The sequence below is a fragment of the Hyla sarda genome, chromosome 8 (genome assembly GCF_029499605.1).
Source record: "Hyla sarda isolate aHylSar1 chromosome 8, aHylSar1.hap1, whole genome shotgun sequence".
NCBI classification, from domain to species: Eukaryota; Metazoa; Chordata; class Amphibia; order Anura; family Hylidae; genus Hyla; species Hyla sarda.
This window is the reverse complement of record NC_079196.1, coordinates 12754744-12776435: the sequence shown is the minus strand read 5'-3', so window position 1 is coordinate 12776435 and position 21692 is coordinate 12754744. Positions and strand designations below refer to the sequence as shown.

The following is a 21692-nucleotide window of genomic DNA, read 5'->3' as shown; positions in this document are numbered from 1 at the left end:
TACCCCCAAGCAGTTAGATTGCTCCTGTAGACATGGGGTCCGGCTGGGATTTGCAGCTGTTGTAGTCTGCACGTGTTACACTAATTTGAGACTGGCCTTTAAATTCTTTCCACATCCTAATGTTATAGAATGTCCAGAGCTGTATGTAGTCTATACACATTGACATATTATTAAAGGGATACTTTAATTGTATGTACAGAACACTCAGAGCCAGAGGCCATGATCGTGATGTTACGGCCACGCCCCCCCCCGGTGACATGACACCACCCCTGCTCCATTCATGTCTATGGGAGGGGGCGTGTCGGCTCCCTCTGATAGACATGAATGGAGGGGGCATGGCATCACGTCACAAGGGGGCGTGGCTATAGCCTCACGACCACTGTTGCAGGAACCCGCGTCCGTTTTGCTGCGGAAGGTCGTGGAGAGCCCCAGCAGCTGGACCCCCCTTTGGATAGGGGATAAGATGTCTAGGGGCGGAGTACCCCTTTAAGTCACAGGAATTGTCATCCACTGGTGGGAGGATGGCTGTAATAGCTGCCCTCCTACCTTAGTCTCCTGGGATTGGAGCTTTCCCTGATCCCAACAGATATCCCTTACAGTGTTGTAATCAAGCCAGATCCATCATCCTGACCATGGGAGGAGACCCCGATAAATAAATGCTATTTAGGATACCTGTGGGGTCAAAATGCTCAGTATACCCCTAGATAAATTCATTGAAGGGTGTAGTCTCCAAAATGAGGTCATAATGTTTTAATGTCTAAAAAAGTGTTGAAGAAAGTAGACATATAGTATAGGTTAATTGTTTACAAATTTGTATGGAATGAATATTGGTCTTATAATTGAAGAAATGTATGTATATTGACCAATTATGACAATAAACATAAATTATGTGTATAGACCAAAATTTGCCACTAACATAAACTATGTTACTAAATAATGTGAATTGGAAAAACTGTCTCAAAATCACTTGGATGAGTAAAAGCATTAATTCCCGTATAAAGTGAAACATCCTGAAGTCCAAAGAAGGGCGTAAATGTAACTGCCAGGAGTAGATGAAGCCATTACTTATGTCATGAAATCTACCTGTACAGAGCACCTGGAAGTGGAGGTCTTAAAAAAGTCCAGTGCTAAGAAATGTATGCCCTATACACAGGATAGGGGATAATTGTCTGATCGCGGGAAGGTCCCACCTCTGAGACCCCCCACAATCTCCTGTACGGGGCCCCCGACTCGGCAGGTCAACTGGTACAAACATGCCCCCTCCATTCATCTCTTTGGGAGAGGCAGAGACAAAGCCGGGGATCCCAGTGGTCGGACCCCCCCATGATCAGACATTTATGCTAATAAATTTATTAGCACTGGACTTCTTCTTTAAGTCACGTTACACATTTTTCAGTGTATGTTATCTTTGTCATTGTGATCTGCGGACAGGGAGGATTATAAACCTATAGTAACAAGACTTCTCATTGAAAATGAAAAATAGGATAATCAGCAGCAGGGAAGGTAGGGGGTTCAGCAGCAGAGAATGCAGAAAGATAAGCAGCAGATAGAGCATGAAGATCAACAGCAGGGAGAGCATGAAGATCAACAGCAGGGAGAGCAGGAGGATCAGCAGCAGGGAGAGCAGGAGGATCCGCAGCAGGGAGAGCAGGAGGATCTGCAGCAGGGAGAGCAGGAGAATCAGCAGCAGGGAGAGCAGGAGGATCAGCAGCAGAACGGAGAGCAGGAGGTTCAACAGCAGGAAGAGCATGAGGATCACCAGAAGGGAGAGTAGAAGAATCAGCAGCAGGGAGAGCTGAAGGATTATCAGCAGGAAGAGTAGGAGGATCAGCAGCAGGGAGAGCAGAAGAATCAGCAGCAGCAGGGAGAGCAGAAGGATCAGCAGGACCATCATCAGCAGGAAGAGCAGCAGAAGGATCATCATCAGGGAGAGCAGGAGGATCATCATCAGGGAGAGCAGGAGGATCATCATCAGGGAGAGCAGGAGGATCATCATCAGGGAGAGCAGGAGGATCATCATCAGGGAGAGCAGGAGGATCATCATCAGGGAGAGCAGGAGGATCATCATCAGGGAGAGCAGGAGGATCATCAGCAGGGAGAGCAGGAGGATCATCAGCAGGGAGAGCAGGAGGATCATCAGCAGGGAGAGCAGGAGGATCATCAGCAGGGAGAGCAGGAGGATCAGCAACAGGGGGAACAGGAGGATCATCAGCAGGGAGAGCAGGAGGATCAGCAACAGGGGGAACAGGAGGATCAGCAACAGGGGGAACAGGAGGATCAGCAACAGGGGGAACAGGAGGATTGTTATCTAGTTTAGTGTTTGAAGTGACATGATTGTTTCATTGTCTTGCTATTTATCATGCAATCTCTCTATAGTGATTAATTCTACTACATTGTTATAAAATGATTGTATCCACAGCGTCCCTAAACAAGAACAGCGACCATATTACCACTCAGGCTGGGAATCTCCTCTGCAAACATATTGTTCATGTCTTCGGCACAAATTCAGCACAAGAAATCAAAGACTTTGTAACAACATCTCTGCAGGAGTGTGCGACCCTCCAGGCCTCATCGGTGGCGTTCCCGGCCATAGGCACAGGTCTGACTCTATCACCTCCATCTTTGGTTACTATGTGACATAACCGCCAGATACTCAAACTGCGCCATAAAGTGAATACCAGAAAATATATGAAGCCATCTGGTGGCTAAGAAGCCTAGAGAGTTTTGCCAAGCATATTATGGCACATGCGTCATTTCCATACATTTTGTCCAATTTTGTTAAAAAAAATTCCTTAGCTCCTCGATAGCGTTGTTAATTGAAACTTTTTCTATGTTATTAATCTGGTTATTTTTGCTTTTTGTGGCTCAGGTGTGGCCAGTGTGTCCCCGGCTGTGGTGGCGGATATCATGTTAGACGTTGTAACAGAGTTTGCCAAGTCCAAATCCGCCCCATGTCTCAAGATGGTGAAGGTGGTTGTCTTCCAGCAGCATATGGTAAATGATTTCTACCTCAGCATGAAGAAGAGAGAAGGACGCGACCTGCCCAAGGAGACGTCATTTATCTCCAGATTGACAAGCTGTAAGTCCCCTGTATATTAGGTGAAAGCACCGGTATGGTAATAAACCTTCATCATTGTGTAATGAAAAGCTCTGCTTGCTGTCAGTGAAGGGGTTTTCCAATCACAAAGTGTAATGTAATACGGCTATGACATAACATTATGAGCAGTAATGGTCTCTAGGTGAAAGGCTTTTTCCTTCCCAATGGCGCTCAGCTCTTGTTAAAGGGGTTCTCCAGAGGAAACTAAATGTTTTCAAATTAAAGGAGAACTCCGGACCATAAAAATTGTCCCCCATAGTGCCAGCAGTAAAAAAATAAAGATGTACATACCTTCCTCCGCTCCCCCGGCTCCGGTCTCCGCCGCAATCCACTTCCTGGTTGCCGGTGGTCGGATGAATCAGCCAATCACCAGCAGCAGCCCAGTCTGACTCGGCCAGTGATAGGCTGAGCGGCAGTGTGATGTTTTCGGCCCCGGCCGCAGGTGCCGGTGTAGTGAAGAATTTTGTGTCCTGAAGCGTTCTCACACTGCCGCTCAGCCTATCACCGGCCGAGTCAGACTGCGCTGCGGCTGGTGATTGGCTGATTCATCCGACCACCGGCAACCAGAAAGTGGATTGCGGCGGAGACCGGAGCCGGTTACCGGAGGCAGGTATGTACATCTTTATTTTTTTTACTCCCGGCACTATGGGGGACAATTTTTATGGTCTGGAGTTCTCCTTTAACTGGTACCAGAAAGTTATACAGATCTGTAAATTACTTCTATATAAAATGTTAATTCTTCCGGTACTTATCAGCTGCTGTATGCTCCACAGGAAGTTTTGTAGTTCTTTACAGTCTGCCCACAGTGCTCTCTGCTGACACCTCTGTCCAAGTCAGGAACTGTCCGGAGTAGGAGAGGTTTGCTATGGGGATTTGCACCTGCTCTGGACAGTTCCTGGCATGGACAGATGTGTCAGCAGAGAGCACTGGGGTCAGACTGGCAAGAACTACACAACTTCCTGTAAAGCATACAGCAGCTAATAAGTACTGGAAGGATTAAAATATGTCTCATCCTACAAAATTCTGAAAAACGTATCCCCTATCCTATGGCTAGGGGATATGTTTTACATCATAGGGGGGTCGACCACTGAGGCCCCCCAGCTATCTTCTGTACAGAGCCTGGCTCTTCCCAGGAGCTGTGCGTTACAACCCCTGCCACATCCTCTCCATATATCTTTATGGGAAAGCCATTCGGTTATCTTTGGGCTCTCCCATAGAGATATATGGAGGGGACGAGGGGATCGTGACGTGCCACTCCCAGGGAGAGCCAGGGAGATTGCGGGGGGCTCCAGCGGTTGGACGCCCCGTGATCTAAAACTTATACCCTATCCCCTTGCGCATAGGGAATAAATTTTTCAGAATTTTTTAGGATGAGACTTCTCCTTTAAGATTTTTAAATAGAAGTAATTCACAAAGATTAATTTAAAACATTTTTGTTTTTCTCCAGAGTACCCCTTTAAGTGAATGCTCCACTGTGCAGGGAAGCGTTATGAAGAAGTCTGTTTGGTTTGGTGTGTCATATCACTCTATTGCAGCGTTTCCCTAACAGTGCATCTCCATCTGTTGCAAAAGTGCAACTTTCAGCATGCCCAGACAGCCTTTGGCTGTCTGGGCATGCTGGGAGTTGTAGTTGTGCAACAGCTAGACGTTCACTGATTGGGAAACTCTGGTCTATTGGGTCCTTTTTATTAATTGCAAAAGTTTCACTGGGGTTTAAGAAACATTCTTAGCTAGTCCTGCTTGCACAGCTGAGATTTTGTTACAGCATATTAATGTAGACCAGTGGTGTTCAACCTGCGGACCTCCAGATGTTTCAAAACTACAACTCCCAGCATGCCAGCATGCTGGGAGTTGTAGTTTTGCAACATCTGGAGGTCCGCAGGTTGAAGACCACTGATGTAGAGCGTCCTTTGTGAGCTAAACACAACAGTCATAAATACCTATGCCCTGATAGTAGCTGATAGCCCTAATCTGGCCTGATTTGGTGCCGCAGCTCATTCAGTGTATTTTTGTTCAGCGCCCCCGGCCATCCCCTGTTTGGGAACTGCAGTGAATGGGAGCGACTGTAACTCCACGTCTATCTGGCTGATAGCGCTGCTGTGCAGGGGAAAACAGTGCAGCAGAGCAGAATAAACCCTGCTTCCTCTTCATTCTCTGCATTGGTGGGATCCCAGAGGTTAAACCCCAAATATTCATAAAGTATTAGCATCAGTATATGAGATGGGAGTTCTCTTTTAAAGGACAACTGTAGTGGAACACTTTTATATATTCCCGTGGCTGGGCCTCAAAAATAAAAAACATAAACTTGTACATACCTTCCCACGAGCCCCAGTTGGTCCGGCACAGGACTCACGGTCCGGCAGTGCTGACGTCATTCCACTTCCTGGGGACGCTGCAGAGTCGTCGGCGTATCACCAGCCATAGCGATGTCCCGCCCCGGCTGGTGATAGGCTGAGCCCACTGTCATGTAAGAAGCCGGCCAGAGCTCCTTACATGACAGTGGGCTCAGCCTATCACCGGCCGGGGCGGGACATCGCTGCGGCCGGTGATACGCCGATGACTCTGCAGCGTCCCCGTCCCCAGGAAGTGGAATGACATCAGCACTGCCGGACCAACGGGGGCTTGTAGGAAGGTATGTATAAGTTTATTTTGCTTATTTTTGAGGCCCGGCCACGGAAATATATAAAAGTGTTCCACTACAGTTGTTTTTTAAGGCTGAGCTATAACTGTTTGAGACTACTTCTATAAAGGTGATATCATCAAATAACTTTACTATTACTGTCACACAGCTTTCGTCAATTTTTTCACTTCAAAAGCTGGAGAGGAGAAGAAACCAAAAACGTTTGAGTTACGAGAGAACATCGAGCCGGCCATATTCCACCTGTGCGCAGACACCAGCAAAGCTGTGGCAGACACAATGACCTGGCTCCGGGATCTGATACTGAAGGAACAGCACGAGAACCGGATAACTGATGACTGGATCCTGGAGTTTGATGATCAGGACCATCACACCCTGTCCCAGGATCAAAGGAGACTTGAAGTGTTTGTTTCTTTCGAATCTCCTGGATCCACGGTAAAAATAAGTGGTCTCACCAGGGATGTTCTAGAAATGACCAACAAAATCCAGGACATGATCAAGAAGGTGCGTGAGAAGAAGACCAAAGAACGGGAGGCAGAGCTCTGCAGTAACCTGGTGGAATGGAAATATCATGACGGCACCAATTATGTTCCATTTGATCGAATGGCAAACTTGGAACTGGAGAAAGCCAAGAGTTCAAACTTTCAAACTCTACAGATCGATGTGTCTGGAGTAACCTACACAGTGGTGATGGAGCTGAATTCTATGACGGATCCCAGGGGGAATGAAAAGAAGATTGAACGGGTTCCTAAGCATGGTATGTTCTAGATAAAAGCTTATGTGCTCCTGTGTTGGATCAGTCCATTATCGTAGGTAGTGACTGTGCATTGGTTCGGTCCACAGTTAGCCCAGAGCAGGACTTGACAAATTTTCTTTGAATCTAGGAGCCAGGTTTTTTTTTTCTATAACAACCAGCGCAATTTTTCTTTTTTTTTTGTTGCTGTGAGCTGTATTTTTTTTAATCTGTACCACTTTTGCGTAGTATTTACTTTTTTAAAATAATTTCTGTCACGATTCGGCTGGCTGGAGGTGGATCCTCTGTGCCAGAGAGGGATTGGCGTGGACCGTGCTAGTGGACCGGTTCTAAGTTACTACTGGTATTCACCAGAGCCTGCCGCAAAGCGGGATGGTCTTGCAGCGGCGGTAGCAACCAGGTCGTATCCACCAGCAACGGCTCAACCTCTCTGACTGCTGAAGATAGGCGCGGTACAAGGGAGTAGACAAGAGCAAGATCGGACGTAGCAGAAGGTCAGGGCAGGCAGCAAGGATCGTAGTCAGGGGCAACGGCAGGAGGTCTGGAACACAGGCTAGGAACACACAAGGAAACGCTTTCACTGGCACAATGGCAACAAGATCCGGCGAGGGAGTGCAGGGGAAGTGAGGTATAAATAGGGAGTGCACAGGTGAGAATACTGATTAGGCCTGCTGCGCCAATCAGTGGCGCAGCGGCCCTTTAAATGGCAGAGACCCGGCGCGCGCGCGCCCTAAGGAGCGGGGCCGCGCGCGCCGGGACAACACAGACGGGGAACGGGTCAGGTACGGGAGCCGAGATGCGCATCGCGAGCGGGCGCGTCCCGCATCGCGAATCGCATCCCGGCTGGGAGTAATATCGCAGCGCACCCGGTCAGCAGGTCTGACCGGGGCGCTGCGAATGAGAGAACGCTGCGAGCGCTCCGGGGAGGAGCGGGGACCCGGAGCGCTCGGCGTAACAATTTAGTTTTTTTTAATGTGAACCAAAAATCTGTAATTTTGCCGTTTGCAATTTTTTTACATTTACGCCGTTTACCATGTGGGATCAGGAATGTGATGATTTAATAGTTTTGAGAAATATATTTATTTATTTTTACATTTTTTGGCAAATAAGAAAAGGTGGTGATTAGAATTTTTATTGAGGGAAGGGGGTTAAAAAATATTTTTGCAATGAATGGCCAGTCTACAATAATAACGGAGCTTCTTCATACATTATGTATCTGAACGGAGTGAGGTCCACTGTTCACCGAACTACTAGAATAAATACAGCCTTCACACATAAAAAACATAAAATAGTTCCTGCTTTTCCAGAACTGACTATCAATAAATCATCCCTGTCTATACAAGTGTCAACAAATGTTTTCCTCACACCAATCATGATGTCCTCTTTATGAAGCTGCAGCCTTCCGGATTAAAACTACCATCAGAGGGTCAGATTCTTCATAGTCTTAACCTGCAGACTGAGTTACAGCTAGTTTTAGAACCCGGTGAGTAGCTGTCTTCAGCACCTGTGCTGACCCCTTGGGCTAATCTGAAAAGCTGAATTGGCCCAGCAACGGGATAAAGGCCCCACAGTCCCTAGCAAGCTAAGTCTCTCCAGCTATTTTAATTATTTCTGTATGTGACAGGTACATTGGGAAATACAGTGATTCCTAACCACTATTACTATCACTGTGTCACAGATGTTTCTGACCACTCTTTGGTTGGCCATTACAAATATGTTTAACTGGGACCTCTAGAGCTATTAGGGATGTAAGAAAAAATCGATTCGCGCGATTATCGCGATTTTTTTTGTTCCGCGATACTGAATCGATTTTAAAATTCTGAGAATCGATTTTTTTTATAAATTATTATAATTAACATTTATTGTATTTCACTCACTGAGTCACAGTCCTATTTCTGTCTTATTTTTTTTATAACACTTAAACTCCTGACCACTAGTTGGCAGTGTACCTGTTATCAGCTCTGTCCCACTCGCAGGCTGCTACCGCGAGACTACAGACTCAGAACAAACAGGAAGGAGAACGTACGCACTCACAGGACAACTCTCGCGGGATCTTGTTCTTTCTCAGCTAGAATACGTTTTCCCAAGCTTTTAATAGGGAATATCACGATATATCGTGATATATCGCCAACATAACAGTATCGCGATATATTGTGATATATCGAATCGCCACCCTGGTATCGCGATTCGAATCGAATCGCCAAATTATTGGCGATTCACACCCCTAAGAGCTATACAGGACAGATATTTATTCACTACAGTTTCCTGACTGAGAAGCCTCATTCCCCCATTCATTCATAAGTTTATAGCTAAATTCCTCTGAAAAATTTAAACAAAAATTAGCAGGACAGTGAACTATAAATGAAGAAAAAAAAGGTCCAGAACCCCACCCCACCTTTAATCCACCTCAGGAATCCCACCTCCAATTTATTCTTTACTTACCCACCTGACCTTCCCGCTCCATCTTCCCCAACCTCTGCTCATGTCATCAGGATCTCCTTATTTGCTATGGCATTTTCTCATTGGGATTCTCGTCGGATCCACCAGTATGGTAGCCCATGTGCTGGGACATGTTTGGGCCGGACATATACTACTGTCCTAATAAACACTTAAGTAAAAATCCTAAAAGACTGATATGCTTTTTCTGTTATAGGACAGTTTGAGCTGCCGACCACCTGGACACCGATGACAACCAGCGATTTGACTGTGGTTCAATTAATGCCTGGAAGCCAAGAATATACGGATGTCGAGAGGCAATTCAGAAAGTCATGTCAGATGAAAATAGTCAATGTAATTTTCCTTCCACTTACCTGCTCTTACATCCGGGGTGTACAAACCTTCATGGTCGGTTGGGCCACATGGTCAGATTACACTATATAAAGGGGACACTGGCCAAAATTTATTAAGGCTGTTTTAAATCAAAACAGTAGAGGACTGTATTGGGATCCCATGGGTGCAGGCGGTATTAAGTATGTTGCAGGTGGGAGCATGCAGTCACAAACTACCTGCTGGTCCCGCTAATCCAGCACCCATCTGCACCGCAAAGCAGACGCCACTGTCTGTTATATGTTCTTGCAAAAATGTGAAGCCACTTTCCCTTATTTAGCTCATATGGCATCTTGAGCACAACGAAACTGTCACGATGCCGGCTGGCAGGTAGTGGATCCTCTGTGCCAGAGAGGGATTGGCGTGGACCGTGCTAGTGGATCGGTTCTAAGTCACTACTGGTTTTCACCAGAGCCCGCCGCAAAGCGGGATGGTCTTGCTGCGGCGGTAGTGACCAGGTCGTATCCACTAGCAACGGCTCACCTCTCTGGCTGCTGAAGATAGGCGCGGTACAAGGGAGTAGACAGAAGCAAGGTCGGACGTAGCAGAAGGTCGGGGCAGGCAGCAAGGATCGTAGTCAGGGGCAACGGCAGGAGGTCTGGAACACAGGCTAGGAACACACAAGGAACGCTTTCACTGGCACAATGGCAACAAGATCCGGCAGGGAAGTGCAGGGGAAGTGAGGTGATATAGGGAAGTGCACAGGTGAAGACACTGATTGGAATCACTGCGCCAATCAGCGGCGCAGTGGCCCTTTAAATCGCAAAGACCCGGCGCGCGCGCGCCCTAGGGAGCGGGGCCGCGCGCGCCGGGACAGGACCGAGGGAGAGCGAGTCAGGTACGGGAGCCGGGGTGCGCATCGCGAGCGGGCGCTACCCGCATCGCGAATCGCATCCCGGCTGGAGGCAGAATCGCAGCGCCCCGGGTCAGTGGATCTGACCGGAGCGCTGCAGCGGAGAGAGTGTAGCGAGCGCTCCGGGGAGGAGCGGGGACCCGGAGCGCTCGGCGTAACAGTACCCCCCCCCTTGGGTCTCCCCCTCTTCTTAGGGCCTGAGAACCTGAGGAGCAGACTTTTATCTAGGATGTTGTCCTCAGGTTCCCAGGATCTCTCTTCAGGACCACAACCCTCCCAGTCCACTAAAAAAAAAGTTTTCCCTCTGACCTTTTTAGAGGCTAAGATCTCTTTGACAGAGAAGATGTCCGAGGAGCCGGAAACAGGAGTGGGAGGAACAGATTTGGGAGAAAAACGGTTGAGGATGAGTGGTTTAAGAAGAGAGACGTGAAAGGCATTAGGGATACGAAGAGAAGGAGGAAGAAGAAGTTTGTAAGAGACAGGATTAATTTGACACAAAATTTTGAAAGGACCAAGATAGCGTGGTCCCAACTTGTAGCTAGGGACACGGAAGCGGACATATTTAGCGGAGAGCCATACCTTGTCTCCAGGGGAAAAAACGGGGGGAGCTCTTCTTTTCTTATCCGCGAACTTCTTCATGCGTGATGAAGCCTGTAAGAGAGAATTTTGGGTCTCTCTCCATATAATGGAAAGGTCACGAGAAATTTCATCCACAGCGGGCAGACCAGAGGGCAAGGGGGTAGGGAGGGGAGGAAGAGGGTGACGGCCGTACACCACGAAAAATGGGGATTTAGAGGAAGATTCAGAGATTCTGAAGTTATACGAGAATTCGGCCCATGGAAGGAGATCTGCCCAGTCATCCTGGCGGGAGGAAACAAAATGTCGCAAATAATCACCCAAGACTTGGTTAATTCTTTCTACTTGTCCATTGGACTGGGGATGATATGCAGAAGAAAAATTTAATTTAATTTTGAGTTGTTTACAGAGAGCCCTCCAGAATTTAGACACGAATTGGACGCCTCTATCCGAGACGATCTGCGTAGGCAACCCGTGAAGACGAAAAATGTGTACAAAAAATTGTTTAGCCAACTGAGGCGCTGAAGGAAGACCAGGAAGAGGAATGAAATGTGCCATTTTGGAGAATCGATCAACGACCACCCAAATAACAGTGTTGCCACGGGAAGGGGGTAAATCAGTAATAAAATCCATACCAATCAGAGACCAAGGCTGTTCGGGGACAGGCAGGGGATGAAGAAAACCAGCGGGCTTCTGGCGAGGAGTCTTATCCCGGGCACAGATAGTGCAGGCTCGCACAAAGTCCACAACATCCGTCTCCAGAGTCGGCCACCAATAGAAGCGGGAGATGAGTTGCACAGATTTCTTGATGCCCACATGACCAGCGAGATGGGAGGAGTGACCCCATTTGAGGATTCCGAGGCGTTGGCGTGGAGAAACAAAGGTCTTTCCTGGAGGAGTTTGCCTGATGGAGGCTGGAGAAGTGGAGATCAGGCAGTCAGGTGGAATGATGTGTTGTGGAGAGAGTTCAACTTCAGAGGCATCCGAGGAACGAGAGAGAGCATCGGCCCTAATGTTCTTATCGGCAGGACGAAAGTGAATCTCAAAATTAAATCGGGCAAAGAACAGAGACCACCGGGCCTGGCGAGGATTCAGCCGTTGGGCAGACTGGAGGTAGGAGAGGTTCTTGTGGTCGGTGTAAATAATAACTGGAAATCTTGATCCCTCCAGCAGATGCCTCCATTCCTCAAGTGCTAATTTAATGGCAAGAAGCTCTCGATCCCCGATGGAGTAGTTCCTCTCCGCCGGAGAGAAGGTCCTAGAAAAAAAACCACAAGTGACAGCATGCCCGGAAGAATTTTTTTGTAAAAGAACAGCTCCAGCTCCCACTGAGGAGGCATCAACCTCCAGTAGGAAGGGTTTGGAAGGGTCAGGTCTGGAGAGCACGGGAGCCGAAGAAAAGGCAGACTTGAGTCGTTTAAAGGCGTCTTCCGCTTGAGGAGGCCAAGACTTGGGATCGGCATTTTTTTTGGTTAAAGCCACGATAGGAGCCACAACGGTAGAAAAATGTGGAATAAATTGCCTGTAATAATTGGCGAACCCCAAAAAGCGTTGGATAGCACGGAGTCCGGAGGGGCGTGGCCAATCTAAGACGGCAGAGAGTTTGTCTGGATCCATTAGTAGTCCCTGGCCAGAGACTAAATATCCTAGAAAAGGAAGAGATTGGCATTCAAACAGACATTTCTCAATTTTAGCATAGAGTTGATTGTCACGAAGTCTCTGAAGAACCATACGGACATGCTGGCGGTGTTCTTCTAGATTGGCAGAAAAAATTAGGATATCGTCCAGATATACAACAACACAGGAGTATAACAGATCACGAAAAATTTCGTTAACAAAGTCTTGGAAGACAGCAGGGGCGTTGCACAGGCCAAAGGGCATGACCAGATACTCAAAGTGTCCATCTCTGGTGTTAAACGCCGTTTTCCACTCATCCCCCTCTCTGATGCGGATGAGGTTATAGGCGCCTCTTAAGTCCAATTTAGTAAAGATGTGGGCACCTTGGAGGCGATCAAAGAGTTCAGAGATGAGGGGTAGGGGGTAGCGGTTCTTAACCGTGATTTTATTAAGACCGCGGTAGTCAATGCAAGGACGTAGGGAGCCATCTTTTTTGGACACAAAGAAAAATCCGGCTCCGGCAGGAGAGGAGGATTTACGGATAAAGCCCTTTTTTAAATTTTCCTGGACATACTCAGACATGGCAAGAGTCTCTGGGGCAGAGAGAGGATAAATTCTGCCCCGGGGTGGAGTAGTGCCCGGGAGGAGGTCGATAGGGCAATCAAAAGGCCTGTGAGGAGGTAGAGTCTCAGCTTGTTTTTTGCAGAAAACATCCGCGAAGTCCATATAGGCCTTAGGGAGACCGGTTATTGAGGGAACCACAGAGTCACGGCAAGGGTTACTGGGAACCGGTCTTAGACAGTCCTTGGAACAAGAGGGCCCCCAACTCTTGATCTCCCCAGTGGACCAATCCAGGGTTGGGGAATGAAGTTGAAGCCAGGGAAGTCCAAGGAGAATTTCCGAGGTGCAATTGGGGAGGACCAAAAGTTCAATCCTCTCGTGATGAGATCCGATGCTCATTAGAAGGGGCTCCGTGCGGAAGCGTATGGTACAGTCCAATCTTTCATTGTTTACACAATTGATGTAAAGGGGTCTGGCGAGACTGGTCACTGGGATGTTGAACTTGTTGACGAGAGAGGCCAAAATAAAATTTCCTGCAGATCCAGAGTCCAAGAAGGCCACAGTAGAGAAGGAGAAGGCAGAGGCAGACATCCGCACAGGCACAGTAAGACGTGGAGAAGCAGAGTAGACATCAAGGACTGTCTCACCTTTGTGCGGAGTCAGCGGACGTCTTTCCAGGCGGGGAGGACGGATAGGACAATCCCTCAGGAAGTGTTCGGTACTAGCACAGTACAGGCAGAGGTTCTCCATGCGGCGTCGTGTCCTCTCTTGAGGTGTCAGGCGAGACCGGTCGACCTGCATAGCCTCCACGGCGGGAGGCACAGGAACAGATTGCAGGGTGCCAGAGGAGAGAGGAGCCGAGGAGAAGAAACGCCTCGTGCGAACAGAGTCCATATCTTGGCGGAGCTCCTGACGCCTTTCGGAAAAACGCATGTCAATGCGAGTGGCTAGGTGAATAAGTTCATGTAGATTAGCAGGAATTTCTCGTGCGGCCAGAACATCTTTAATGTTGCTGGATAGGCCTTTTTTAAAGGTCGCGCAGAGGGCCTCATTATTCCAGGATAATTCTGAAGCAAGAGTACGGAATTGTACGGCATACTCGCCAACGGAAGAATTACCCTGGACCAGGTTCAACAGGGCAGTCTCAGCAGAAGAGGCTCGGGCAGGTTCCTCAAAGACACTTCGGATTTCCGAGAAGAAGGAGTGTACAGAGGCAGTGACGGGGTCATTGCGGTCCCAGAGCGGTGTGGCCCATGACAGGGCTTTTCCGGACAGAAGGCTGACTACGAAAGCCACCTTAGACCTTTCAGTGGGAAACAGGTCCGACATCATCTCCAGATGCAGGGAACATTGGGAAAGAAAGCCACGGCAAAACTTAGAGTCCCCATCAAATTTATCCGGCAAGGATAGGCGTAGCCCAGGAGCGGCCACTCGCTGCGGAGGAGGTGCAGGAGCTGGCGGAGGAGATGACTGCTGAAGCTGTGGTAGTAACTGTTGTAGCATAACGGTCAGTTGAGACAGCTGTTGGCCTTGTTGCGCTATCTGTTGTGACTGCTGGGCGACCACCGTGGTGAGGTCAGCGACAACTGGCAGAGGAACTTCAGCGGGATCCATGGCCGGATCTACTGTCACGATGCCGGCTGGCAGGTAGTGGATCCTCTGTGCCAGAGAGGGATTGGCGTGGACCGTGCTAGTGGATCGGTTCTAAGTCACTACTGGTTTTCACCAGAGCCCGCCGCAAAGCGGGATGGTCTTGCTGCGGCGGTAGTGACCAGGTCGTATCCACTAGCAACGGCTCACCTCTCTGGCTGCTGAAGATAGGCGCGGTACAAGGGAGTAGACAGAAGCAAGGTCGGACGTAGCAGAAGGTCGGGGCAGGCAGCAAGGATCGTAGTCAGGGGCAACGGCAGGAGGTCTGGAACACAGGCTAGGAACACACAAGGAACGCTTTCACTGGCACAATGGCAACAAGATCCGGCAGGGAAGTGCAGGGGAAGTGAGGTGATATAGGGAAGTGCACAGGTGAAGACACTGATTGGAATCACTGCGCCAATCAGCGGCGCAGTGGCCCTTTAAATCGCAAAGACCCGGCGCGCGCGCGCCCTAGGGAGCGGGGCCGCGCGCGCCGGGACAGGACCGAGGGAGAGCGAGTCAGGTACGGGAGCCGGGGTGCGCATCGCGAGCGGGCGCTACCCGCATCGCGAATCGCATCCCGGCTGGAGGCAGAATCGCAGCGCCCCGGGTCAGTGGATCTGACCGGAGCGCTGCAGCGGAGAGAGTGTAGCGAGCGCTCCGGGGAGGAGCGGGGACCCGGAGCGCTCGGCGTAACAGAAACTCATTAGGAAGAGTTGAAAACTAATACTGTGTCTGAGACATACAGTCATGGCTGTAAATGTTGGCCCCCCTGAAATGTTTCTATAAAATGTATTTCTAACAGGAAAGGATTGCAGTAACACATGTTTTGCTATACACATGTTTATTCCCTTTGTGTGTATTGGAACTAAACCAAAAAAGGGAGGAAAAAAAGCAAATTGGACATAATGTCACCAAACTCCAAAAATGGGCTAGACATTGAACCCTTTCAAAATTGTGGAAAAATAAGATTGTTTCAAGCATGTGATGCTCCTTTATACTCACCTGAGGCAAGTAACAGGTGTGGGTAATATAAAAATCCCACCTGAAAGCAGATAAAAAGGAGAGAAGTTCACTTAGTCTTCGCATTGTGTGTCTGTGTGTACCACACTAAGCATGGACAACAGAATGAGGAGAAGAGAACTGTCTGAGGACTTGAGAACCAAAATTGTGGGAAAATATCAACAATCTCAAGGTTAGAATTTGCCTTTGTCCACAGTGCGCAACATTATCATGAAGTTTTCAACCCATGGCACTGTAGATAATCTCCCTGGGTGTGGACGGAAGAGAAAAATTGATGAAAGGTGTCAACGCAGGATAGTCCAGATGGTGGATAAGCAGCCCCAAACAAGTTCCAAAGATATTCAAGCTGTCCTGCCGGCTCAGGGAGCATCAGTGTCAGCGCAAACTGTCAACATTTAAGTGAAAGGAAACGCTATGGAGGAGACCCAGGAGGACCCCACTATGGAGGAGACCCAGGAGGACCCCACTGCTGACACAGAGACATAAAAAAGCAAGACTACATTTTGCCAAAATGAACTTGAGTAACCAAAATCCTTCTGGGAAAACGTCTTGTGGACAGAGGAGACCAATATAGAGCTTTTTGGTAAAACACATCATTCTACTGTTTACCGAAAACAGAATGAGGCCTACAAAGAAAAGAACACAGTACCTACAGTGAAATATGGTGGAGGTCAATGATGTTTTGGGTTGTTTTGCTGCCTCTGGCACTGGGGGACAAGACATCATGAAATCTGAGAATTACCAATGGATTTTGGGTCGCACTGTACAGCCCAGTGTCAGAAAGCTGGGTTTGTGTCCTAGATCTTGGGTCTTCCAGCAGGACAATGACCCCAAACATACGTCAAAAAGCCCCCAGAAATGGACGACAACAAAGCGCTGGAGAGTTCTGAAGTGGCAGCAATGAGTCCAGATCTAAATCCCATTGATCACCTGTGGAGAGATCTTATAATTACTGTTGGGAAAAGGCGCCTGGAATAAGAGACCTGGAGCAGTTTGCAAAGGAAGAGTGGTCCAACATTCCCGGCTGAGAGGCGTAAGAAGCTTATTGATGGTTATAGGAAGACACTGATTTCACTTATTTTTTCCAAAGGGTATTCAACCAACTATTAACTTAAGGGTGCCAATAATTTTGTCCAGCCCATTTTTGGAGTTTGGGGACATTATGTCCAATTTGCTTTTTTCCCTCCCTTTTTTGGTTTAGTTCCAATACACACAAAGGGAACACACATGTGTATAGCAAACATGTGTTACTGCAATCCTTTTCTGTGAGAAATACTTCATTTTCTTAAAAAAATTTCAGGGGTGCCAACATTTACGGCCATGACTGTACTGTGTGCAGCCTCTGGTGTCCGACACTGCTGCGCTGCTGACTCCACCCTCACCATAAGTAGTCTTGTAGATGCAGCGGTATGTAGTGCACATACTATGGCCACTGTGCTACGCCACTTAGAAGTCCTACTATTCCTATAGCTTGGGGTGAATCTGTCAGTAGGACCAGATACACAGCTGCCTTAGTACCTTGTGCAAAGTTAGTGCCCATCAGTGCCCTGTGACCTTTCCATAGTACCTGAGGGTTCAGATATGCATTTCAGGAAAAGCTTGGTGAGACATTCTTATTTACCTACATTCTAAGCTATCTCTAAAAGTTGTGACAGATTGTTTGCGGTAACAGGCAGGATTAAAAACACATTGTATGAACAGGCGGGAGCGGAATATACAGGTTGCCACAGTGGAAGGTAATCATCAAAAATTCACTGCGATTAGGCAGAATTTAAAAAATAATTGTCGGGGTATGCTGGGAATTGTAGTTTTGTTACAGTTGGAGGCACACTAGTTGGGTAACACTGGGTTAATGTGAAAGGTGTGTGATACCTCGGGAGCAGAGGGCACACCATATATAACAAATGGCGCTGATATATCATCGTAACCAGCCAGGTGCTGGAGTTTTGTCTCACCGGAGGCGTTGCGGCCGCACTGACCTCACACTCCTGTCTCTGCAGATAGAGAGAATTCAGAACAAGGACCTGTGGATGAACTACCAGATAAAGAAACAGGCGATCGACACCAAGACCAAGACAACGACCAACGAGAGGCAGCTCTTCCACGGGACTGACTCCAACTCCATAAAAAATGTGAACCAAAATGGATTCAACCGAAGCTACGCAGGGAGGAATGGTGAGATAAATGAACAGCAAGGGATACATGGGAAATGACAATGAGGGGCCCAGTGTGGGATACAAGGAATATCTGACAGTCAGGGGCCCTGGTAGGAATACATGGGATATATGACAGTCAGGGGCCCTGGTAGGAATACATGGGATATATGACAGTCAGGGGCCCTGGTAGGAATACATGGGATATATGACAGTCAGGGGCCCTGGTAGGAATACATGGGATATGACAGTCAGGGGCCCTGGTAGGAATACATGAGATATATGACAGTCAGGGGCCCTGGTAGGAATACATGGGATATGACAGTCAGGGGCCCTGGTAGGAATACATGGGATATATGACAGTCAGGGGCCCTGGTAGGAATACATGGGATATATGACAGTCAGGGGCCATGGTAGGAATACATGTGATATATGACAGTCAGGGGCCCTGGTAGGAATACATGGGATATATGACAGTCAGGGGCCCTGGTAGGAATACATGAGATATATGACAGTCAGGGGCCCTGGTAGGAATACATGGGATATATGGCAGTCAGGGGCCCTGGTAGGAATACATGGGATATATGACAGTCAGGGGCCCTGGTAGGAATACATGTGATATATGACAGTCAGGGGCCCTGGTAGGAATACATGTGATATATGACAGTCAGGGGCCCTGGTAGGAATACATGAGATATATGACAGTCAGGGGCCCTGGTAGGAATACATGAGATATATGACAGTCAGGGGCCCTGGTAGGAATACATGGGATATAGGACAGTCAGGGGCCCTGGTAGGAATACATGAGATATATGACAGTCAGGGGCCCTGGTAGGAATACATGTGATATATGACAGTCAGGGGCCCTGGTAGGAATACATGTGATATATGACAGTCAGGGGCCCTGGTAGGAATACATGAGATATATGACAGTCAGGGGCCCTGGTAGGAATACATGGGATATATGACAGTCAGGGGCCCTGGTAGGAATACATGTGATATATGACAGTCAGGGGCCCTGGTAGGAATACATGGGATATATGACAGTCAGGGGCCCTGGTAGGAATATATGTGATATATGACACTCGGGCCCTGGTAGGAATACATGGGATATGACAGTCAGGGGCCCTAGTAGGAATACATGGGATATGACACTCAGGGGCCCTGGTAGGAATACATGGGATATATGACAGTCAGGGGCCCTGTTAGGAATACATGGGATATGACAGTCAGGGGCCCTGGTAGGAATACATGGGATATATGACAGTCAGGGGCCCTGGTAGGAATACATGGGATATATGACAGTCAGGGGCCCTGGTAGGAATACATGGGATATATGACAGTCAGGGGCCCTGGTAGGAATACATGGGATATATGACAGTCAGGGGCCCTGGTAGGAATACATGGGATATATAACAGTCAGGGGCCCTGGTAGGAATACATGAGATATACGACAGTCAGGGGCCCTGGTAGGAATACATGGGATATGACAGTCAGGGGCCCTGGTAGGAATACATGTGATATATGAAAGTCAGGGGCCCTGGTAGGAATACATGGGATATATGACAGTCAGGGGCCCTGGTAGGAATACATGGGATATGACAGTCAGGGGCCCTGGTAGGAATACATGATATATATGACAGTCAGGGGCCCTGGTAGGAATACATGTGATATATGACAGTCAGGGGCCCTGGTAGGAATACATGGGATATGACAGTCAGGGGCCCTGGTAGGAATACATGTGATATATGACAGTCAGGGGCCCTGGTAGGAATACATGTGATATATGACAGTCAGGGGCCCTGGTAGGAATACATGGGATATGACAGTCAGGGGCCCTGGTAGGAATACATGAGATATATGACAGTCAGGGGCCCTAGTAGGAATACATAGGATATATGACAGTCAGGGGCCCTGGTAGGAATACATGATATATATGACAGTCAGGGGCCCTGGTAGGAATACATGGGATATATGACAGTCAGTGGCCCTGGTAGGAATACATGGGATATATGACAGTCAGTGGCCCTGGTAGGAATACATGAGATATATGACAGTCAGGGGCCCTGGTAGGAATACATGAGATATAGGACAGTCAGGGGCCCTGGTAGGAATACATGGGATATATGACAGTCAGGGGCCCTGGTAGGAATACATGAGATATATGACAGTCAGTGGCCCTGGTAGGAATACATGGGATATATGACAGTCAGGGGCCCTGGTAGGAATACATGGGATATATGACAGTCAGGGGCCCTGGTAGGAATACATGTGATATATGACAGTCAGTGGCCCTGGTAGGAATACATGGGATATATGACAGTCAGGGGCCCTGGTAGGAATACATGGGATATATGACAGTCAGGGGCCCTGGTAGGAATACATGAGATATATGACAGTCAGGGGCCCTAGTAGGAATACATGATATATAAGTCCTTTGGAAAAAAGTGTGTGTCCTCATACAAGATTTCCACTCTAGGGCTGGTCCTGCAGGACGTTTGCTAATGGGAACTGTGTTCCTGCTGTAGAAAAAGTGCAGGAACTCAGTTCCCACAGGCATTCCTGCCGGACTTGAGCCCTGGATATATGACAGTCAGGGGCCTTTGGATAAACACATGGGATAGGTCAGTGACCCTGGTAGGAATATATGGTATATATGACAGTCAGGATCCATGGGAGGAATACATGGGATATATGACAGTCAGGGGCCCTGGTAGGAATACATGGGATATATGACAGTCAGGGGCCCTAGTAGGAATACATGGGATATATGAAAATCAGGGACCTACTCAGGAATATGTTTTGTATAACACATTCTTATTTCTCATTGCACAGCGGCCTGTTATGGAAATGGAACATATTTTGCGGTGAATTCCAATTATTCTGCACATGACCAGTACTCCAAACCAGATCCAGGTGGCCTTAAATACATGTACCTGGCCCGGGTCCTTACTGGAGTCTTCTGTCGGGGACAGTCAGGAATGGTGGCTCCTCCGGCTAAGAACTCATCTAACTCTACTGACCTGTATGACAGCGTCACAGACAACGAGGCCAATCCTACCATGTTTGTGATATTCCATGACATCCAGGCGTATCCCGAGTATCTCATCACCTTCAGTAAATGATCATAATTATTTTTTTCTTTTTTGTTTACTGTAAAGTTTTCTTTTACATTTAAGTTAGAAACCATAAGTCACTGGGTCACACACTGTGCTGCACTACTAATTAACAATAAATACAACTACGAAAAATCTGCACGCTGTGATTGGCGCCCGTGGATCTTCAGGAGACTCGTTTAGCCATCCATCAGTACTGGTGGTTGGTACCACTTGAGGAAGTCTTTTTGGACATTTCATTATACTATTATGCCGCCATCTTCGCGACAACATCTTATTCTTCCCTCCTTGCATATTACAAATAGGTGGACCGACCTTTCACCCTTATTCTATTATTTAGGGCTGTCCTCCCTCTGCTTTTCTATTTTGCACTAGAGCGGGATGGGGTTTACCTCTACACACCTCAAAAGCCCTTGATATGTTCGAAAGTTTCTTCCATCTTGCCTTACATTATTTGTATAGACTAGTGATCTCCAAACTGTGGCCCTCCAGATGTTGCAAAACTACAACACCCTGCATACCTGGACAGCCGTTGGAGGGCCACAGTTTGGAGACTACTGATGCAGACTGATGGACAACATAAACACTATAACACAGGGTACTATGGTTACCTCTGGAGTTGGCTTTTTCAGACCTCTTCTCTCTCTGTGTGTCAGTATGGACTTAAGGGAAATGACCATTGTATTTCTCCACACACCCAGTTACTGAGCAACAGTACTTTTTCTGCATAGAAAAAAATTATAATTCTTTAGTGTGTCACTTACTGCCTACGTTCTTTTTTCTGGCATTTCTATAAATATTCAAAGATGTAAAAACTGCAGATGTAAATGTATACTTTTATTATCT

General features: G+C 47.8%; 1 protein-coding gene across 1 annotated transcript in view; it reads left to right on the top strand.

Moving 5' to 3' along the window:
* The window catches only part of LOC130283809 (protein mono-ADP-ribosyltransferase PARP14-like), a 62835-nt gene extending 41371 nt beyond the window's left edge, over window positions 1-21464 (top strand). Inside the window, 6 exon segments of the mRNA XM_056533318.1 lie at window positions 2420-2599; window positions 2870-3079; window positions 5887-6492; window positions 9143-9279; window positions 17578-17752; window positions 20566-21464. Of these exon segments, the coding sequence (XP_056389293.1) occupies window positions 2420-2599; window positions 2870-3079; window positions 5887-6492; window positions 9143-9279; window positions 17578-17752; window positions 20566-20855 (1598 nt within the window). The 3' untranslated portion in view covers window positions 20856-21464.
* The last annotated feature ends 228 nt before the right edge of the window (window positions 21465-21692 follow it).